General features: G+C 34.1%; 1 protein-coding gene across 4 annotated transcripts in view; it reads right to left on the bottom strand.

Annotated features, from left to right (window-relative positions):
- The window catches only part of LOC106881010 (ubiquitin thioesterase OTUB1), a 192752-nt gene that overhangs the window by 152192 nt on the left and 32794 nt on the right, over positions 1-7766 (bottom strand). For 3 of the 4 annotated variants that reach the window (XR_008265168.1, XM_052971692.1, XM_052971693.1), the window contains exons 3-4: positions 7003-7101; positions 952-1070 (exon numbers count right to left, since the gene is read on the bottom strand). Coding sequence is in view for 3 of the 4 variants with exons in the window: in XM_052971692.1 (XP_052827652.1) it covers positions 952-1070; positions 7003-7101 (218 nt within the window). In the remaining variant the exon portion in view is untranslated. The remainder of the gene's footprint in view (positions 1-951; positions 1071-7002; positions 7102-7766) is intronic. The other variant, XM_052971694.1, reaches the window with a different exon arrangement.

Consider the following 7766-nt stretch of genomic DNA (forward strand, 5'->3'; position numbering starts at 1 on the left):
TGACTACGGACCGAGACCTTTGGAAATGTGCTGTGCGTGAGAAGACCCGGCAAGCCAAGTAAGATCGTTGCCAGTGCCCCTGGACTGGTTCTTGTGCGGGTGGCACATAAAAGACACCATTTCGAGCGTGGCCGTTTTCGTGCGGGTGACACGTAAAAGCACCCACTACACTCTCTGAGTGGTTGGCGTTAGGAAGGGCATCCAGCTGTAGAAACTCTGCCAAATCAGACTGGAGCCTGGTGTTGCCATCCGGTTTCACCAGTCCTCAGTCAAATCGTCCAACCCATGCTAGCATGGAAAGCGGACGTTAAACGATGATGATGATGATGATGATATATATGTGCAACTGATAATGTTTACATTACTAGAGCTGCTTTTAATTTGTAATTTTATATATATATATATATGTATATACACACACACCCAACTAGTGCACTACTCTGAAAGTGATGGATCTGTACCTGACTGTCACTTCACCTTGCAAATGATGAATATATACCTGATTGGCATTTTACTATGAAAATGATGGTGATCCACCAATCACTTTACCCCAGTAGCATTTAGATTTGTATTTAGTATCACATCGCTGTAGTAAACCTTATTTTTCAATTTGTTAGAGAACTATGTTAGGAAAATTAACTTAAAATTTTGATGTTAGTGAATGAGAGTTTTAGGTAGAATACATTTTAGATTATTTTATTATGAAAATCAAAGAGTAAATTATTTTCCCCTATTTTCACTGAATATTTCTACCTCAAATGCATGCTGATGTGCTTCTCTCTGTAAATGTGTACATTATTTAAATGTATCATTTGGAATAGAGAATGGACAATAAAGACATGATCTTTTGGAAAATAAGAATAGAGAAAAAGAGATGGCCTTACAAAAGCTTCTAGCCTAATCTTATCAAGAAACAGAGTAAAATAATGTAACAAAAATATATATACAGACCTTGGTAAATCAGATTTATCATCTAAAAGTTTTTCTAAATATGAAAACCCAAATGCGCGATAAAAACAGTTGCCATCACCTCGTGTTCGCCTTAAATCTCTATAGCGAGATTGGAGATCCTACAGAAATAGAAAATGGCAATTTAGGATCTACATTTTGTATGAAAAAAAAAAAAAAAAATCATTGAAAATTAAATGTTGAACTTTCTTGAAATGAAGCAAACGATAAAAATAGATGTTAACCACATTACTGACCCACTAATAAATGGGGTTAGAGGTAATTTAATAGTCTTTTTCCATGGCAACTCACATAAAAGTATTTTAGTTCTTTTATTTGTTTCAGTCATTTGACTGTGGCCATGCTGGGGCACCACCTTGAAGGGTTTTAGTTGAACAAATCAACCCCAGGCCTTCTTTTTCTTAAGCCTAGTACTTACCCTATTGGTATCTTTTGCCGAACCACTAAGTTACAGGGATGTAAACACACCAATAGCAGTTGTCAAGCAATGGTGGCAGACAAACACAACTACAAAGACATACACACTCACACACACACATTCTGTAAATAATAATAATAGTATTTTATAAGCTTAAAGCTTATAAGCGAAAACTGTGCAATGACTAAAGAAAATAGTCTAATGGGGTATATAAAATCCCTTGACATAAAAAGCACGGGAAACCTACTTTTTTCTGTCAATTATTAGACTATTTTGTTTAGTCATTGCATGGTGATTACTTATAAGCTTTAAGCTTATAAAATACTACTATTATTATTTACAGAATTGTAAAAATGCTGCTTACCAAAAGCCATCACACACAGACAAACACATAGACACACAACAGGCTTCTTTCAGTTTCCGTCTACCAAATCCACTCACAAGGCTTTGGTTGGCCTGAGGCTATATTAGAAGACACTTGCCCAAGGTGCGATGCAGTTGGGAAGTAAGCTTCTTACCACACAGCTGTGCCTGCAGCAAAGAGCTATATGTTAATATGTACTCCTACCTTCCCAATGCAAACTAATAAAAACAATACATTAATGAAGTAGAAAAAAGAGTCAGCATTCTAACTGAAAGTAATAATCTATAAACTTTTAATAGTAGTTATCTATACCTTTTAAGGTATTTACTTGCATCAACATTTACTTTGCAGACTAAGTTGTAGCCTTCCAAAGTCTGCCACAGTTACCTTTCTATGACCAGATCCAATTCAATTTGAATCCAAATGGCATTCAATCAACAAAAACTAGATAACTAAACTGAAAATCAGAGCAAGATTTGCCTTGATGATTTGCAGACATATATTCTGTTGGAAATTGTTAACACTCATGATTAAACAAACCATAAGCAGGTTATTCTGAATACTAATGACAGGAATTCAGGTAGTAACATACTTGGAAATCACATATTTGTTCTCGACAATAAAGCCAAAAAAAAAAAAAAGAAGAAAGAAATTTTGAAAGCCAGTATTTTCAGTCACCAGTTGTTAAACACTTTCAAACATCACAGAGTCACATAGTCCTAGTTTCGCGAACATAAAAACAAATTAGCATCCAAATATTTGAAAAAGATTTTTATACAAAATTTTATCTCTTTTTAGGGTTACAGATCATACAGCATTATTAGATTTACATGCTCTCAATATTGTTTTGGACTCATTGGTTAGCAGGGGAGAAGAGCCCAATAAATAAACTGATCCATCAATAATTAGAAATATATTTCTAGGTTTTATATGCCTTGGTTTCTGAGGCATTTCACTTCAAAACTTCTACAAGTTTATCCAATATTATCTAGTGATTGGTATCTGAGATGCATTCTATGTTTTGAGACTTTTTTAGGAGAGGCAATTATAACTGTTTTAGATTATTGTAATTTTACCATATCATTACTATACATCTAATATGCTGACCTACCAACTTTTGTTATACAAATACACCCTTCTAAACATTGCTTCTCACAGATGGCTAGTTTGCAGAAACCAGATGTGATGCGAAGACAATTTAGAAGCTTGCTATGCAATAAAGTTTTGTGTTAAACTGGGCAAAAACACTACAGAAACTTGTAGTAAGAGAATCATCTACATCCACCACGTTTCATTTGACCAGATGGTCAACAAAGACTACTTTGTGGAGGTTTTGAGGGAGATCAGGAAGAGATTTTGTCATAAAAGACCAGAGCTCCAGCACTAAGACAATGCACCAATCCATCCTGGTAACCAACTACTTGACAGAGATGAGCATCAAAAGTGTCCCTCACCCTATTAACAGTCCAGACCTTGATTGCTGTGACTTTTAGCTGTTCATCAAGCTGAACGAAAAGATGAAGGAGGCTGTGACAAGTGTCCGAGACGTCTTAACTTAGAGAACTTCTATGGAGTCTTCATGAAGTAGCTGGAGTGTCACAATCTGTCCATTGAAGTCAGAATATCCTATGAAATTAATAAATATCTCACAAACTTTCTGGAATATACCTTGTAGCATAAGATTCAAGACAGTAACAGCACTGGAATAGTCAAGTTTCCTGGTGAGAATAAACAGTATGGTAGTCAACAAGAACATGTATTTGAACAGAATTGATGAAATTTCACTGTTCTGCCAAAAACTCTGTTAATGATTTGCATGTTGAAATAATAGACCATTAACAATCTGACAGGTATACAACACCTCCCAACTTCTATTACTACCACCAATTCAAAATTTGTTTATGCTAACATAGCTAGACTGACCCTTTTGAGCACTATATATTGTCCATAACCATGGTCCCCTATCATCTCTTCCATACGACTCAATATCCTACAATCAGTTGTCACAACTTCATCCTGTATCCTCCTGACTCTCCCTCTTCAACAGTTCCATCTACTTGTGTCCTTCTGGTTTTAATATGTTGGTTCTTGTAACTGTGGGCTATCTTTCTCTGTATTTCAATTTCTAAGTTAGAGAGTATTTTCCACAATATTTAGCTTGCTCATCATTCACCGAGTTTAAATACTTCCATATTCTAAGTTTCCAATATTCTTTTCTGGAATTCTTGCCTTCTTGGTTCACTTACATGACAATATTCCATTGCTATCTTGATTTCTTTTTCCACTTCTTGCACATCTGTAACAGAGTGATTATTGGGTCTGTGCTGCAGAGCACCTATTGGGTAAGAGGCCTTCACCATATGTTCATGTCATGTTTATACTGTTTTTGCTTAGAATTAAATTTGACAAAGTACTCATAGAAGGATAGTAACTTTATGGTTATGTTGTTACCAGTGTTGTTAATTTTATTTTCAAGACACCATCTCTATGACAATTGTCAACCATGGATAAATAGGTTCTCCTTGAGGTGGATTTGATTCCACCTGTCGTCAGTGATTTCTGTGAAATACCATCTCTAGACAGGCTGTCAACAAGACTTAAAGAGGACTGTCTATCCTTAGCTGAAGCAGGTTATATTGTACTGGTTGCTACACTAGTACTTAATCCAAAGATTATATGTTTTCTTTTCAAACATGGTTCAGTTACACAAGTAGAAGACTTCCATCAACATCATGTGAATATAAAAATAGCTTCACATACATTATCATGCATAAGCAAATGAAGGTTTGAGATAGATAGCTTCTATCCTTTGACAAGTTTGGTTTTATGTCCTGCTAGGTAGGAAAAAACCCTACAGTATGAAGTTATATTTCAATGCAGAGCATGGGTATAAAATATTGGTTTTTATTTGTTTGTTTCCTTTCTTTTTCATGTTAACTCAGAGAGAAAGCATTTAAGAATATGAGTTATTTCAAAAAGAGAGAGATTTTTGGACCACTCACAGGTTCAACTTAATATCTAACCAATCCAGGTGGTGTGATAGTCTTTCTGGGGACTGAAGCCACTGGACCAATTGTAACTGGTACTATTTTAACTTTTGCTGCTAGACATCCCCACATTCTTGATATCTCTACTTTTAAATTAGCATATTTTAAGATATTTTCTACTTCCTTGCCTGTAATGTTTTTTTTGTTCAGTTTATTTTTGCGTGAAGGAATTGCAAAATTTATTAAAAGGAATTTCCCTTTTTATATCATGTACATCTGGTCAGTAGTTATTCGTCTCTGTAGGTGTCAAAATCCCATAGAACTATCAGGTTCATTTAGAGTCTTTCTCTTACATAATCATACCATTTGCTTAAAGTGTTGTATTTATATATTTTAAAAAGCAATGGTGTAGATTGAAACAAACTTTACCATAATATTGCTTATATTCTTTCTGAGCTAACATTCAACAAGCTAGCTACAATATATCTTCCACTCACTGAGTACATAAGCCACACTTGTTGGAGCAGTGGAATAAATGCCCTTGCATATTGAACTAGTATATTGAGTTTGATCTTGAGCAGTTACCAACAACTTTCAGTTTTACTCTTTAAATCTCCACTCTAGAGTCATTCCCACGATGAGTCATAATTTTTTACATTCTTGGTTTCTTTGTGAAATTGCCCATGTAAATGCTTTTCTTCTCATGCTTCCTTTCTTTCACAAATTATCCTGCTTTCATATGCTTTCTTCTCATGTTCATCTTAAGTCCTTCTTCTGTAGCAGAGTGGATAATAATTTAATTGAGGAAAAGAGAAGTCAATTTAATGTTATGTAGATTTCCATGAACAAACACCATTTATTTCATGCTACAAACAAAGTTATGCAAATCCTGCAATAAATTTAGTGTTCAATCACTTCTTCAGACATTTTACTTTGAATCATAATCAATGTACATAACAATGAGTTAACTTCTCTTTTCCTCAATTAAAATAATTATATCATGATCATTTAATGTCCTTCCATGCTGGTATGGGTTGGACAGTTTGACAGGAACTGGTGAGTCAGGCAATTGTGTCAAGCTCTACTGTCAGTTTTGACATGGTTTCTATGGCTAGATACCCTCCCTAATGCCAACCACTTACTGAGTGTACATGGCACCAGCATCAGTGAGGTCACAAAGTAACTTGCAAGACAACTCCTTAATGAGCTGAATATAGTACTTAGGGAGGTGAAAGAAGGAATGAGGGACAGGAACAGGTGTCTTGCTGAAGAGAAGATACAAGGCTTCCCCAGTTGGAAAGAGAGATGGTCAAGGCATATTCTTGGGGTACAAGGTGAATATGAAAGAGAATCCAGGGATAGAGGAACAGAAATGGTGGTTGGGTAAGTTTGAAATAGTGTGACAGATGATTAGAAATGAGGGTTGAGATGTATGCAGTGAATATCAGTTTGGGGAGGCAGTGATAATGGGACAGTAATAGAGATACAATGTTAAGTGTAGGGGGATAAATGGTATCATTTACAGTACCTGAGTGAGTTGTCTTAGTATTTTTAAACCCAGTTAGGTTCATCCCATTTTCAATGTGACCACAACTTATTACTTACAGAGAGACAAACAGAAAGAAAGCAATGGGGAGAGAAGAATCAATCTTAGTATAAGATGGGTATTTTATTTACTGATCCAAATAAGATGTGTGACAAGCTCAATTTAGGCAGTATTTGAAATAAGAACACAAGAGAAATAGAAAGTATACCACAAGGCAACCTGTACAACATTCTGCCAATTTACAACTTTAAAGTTTGAGTATACAAAAAAGGATTAAAAAAAACTAAAATAACTTTTAAAAAAATATAGGAACATCTTAGTAGAGTGAAGTATCGTATTCCTAGTAAATACTCTAGACCAGATATATGATGAAGTTTATGTATATATAAAACTATCTTATTAAAATTTGAGAAATATCATGATCAAACTCACATTATTAGAGCTATCCAGGGTGTTTTATCCATATTACTATTTAATATCAAGAAGCTTACTTTTATTAGCAAAATTTGAAAGTTAAAAGAAAAGTATGCTAAAAATCCTCATATAAGCAAACTCAAATTTGTTGGATTAACTTGAGGCCTCTTATTATGTATACATGTATGAAAATTAATTCCTTTAAATTTAAAATTAATTCCTTTAAATTTATAGCTACAAATTTTAGCAATTTATTCAAAATCACATAATGAGAAACAATGAATTTTAAAAAATTCATAAAAACCTTCAATTTTTCTTGATATACATAATCTCCCTCTGCATAATCTTTCATGAGTTGATTCAAAGGAAGTCGATCACTCATAAGAGGCTGAGAACAAACAACCTAACAGGAATAAAAAAAATTGGTAAATCAATGTTTGATGAATACTTTAAATGTCTTCATGACTTAACAAACACTAAGGAGCTAACAAAATGATGGTATCTTGAAAAAAATATAGCAAAATAAAAACTTTCCACATTTCTTTTTAAACAAAAAGTTATAACAAGAACTCAAATAAAGGGACTGTTACTTTTGTTTCTTTAAAGTTACTGAAACAAAAGTTCTTGCATATTGTATACACAAAGATTCATACAAACATATGACATCAAATTCAGTCTACAGAAACTTTTGTCATTAATACAAGACTGTTTAACCCTTTCGTTACCAAACCGCCCAAAGCCGCCCGAAAAAGATTTTGGTTCAGCAATAGTTTTGTACGACGATCAACATGTTTTTTTAATTTTGTGAATTTTGGGAGATTTTTTTCCAAATTTGTTCCTGTTGTGTTTTCAAAATTTGTAATCCTGACAAAAAAATGGATACGAATTTTATTCTGTCAAGCAGCGAGTCAGAATTCGAAGGATTTTCCGTTGAAGACCTTGATAAATCTAACTCTGTAATCGAAAAAAAAAAAAGCACGTGGTATTTGATAATGAATCTGAGGTTTCATTTTCCGAAAATGAAAGCAGTGAATCCGAGAGCTCCGATGATAGCGATAAAGAGAATGA

This window comes from Octopus bimaculoides, chromosome 11, assembly GCF_001194135.2.
Source record: "Octopus bimaculoides isolate UCB-OBI-ISO-001 chromosome 11, ASM119413v2, whole genome shotgun sequence".
Taxonomy (NCBI): domain Eukaryota; kingdom Metazoa; phylum Mollusca; class Cephalopoda; order Octopoda; family Octopodidae; genus Octopus; species Octopus bimaculoides.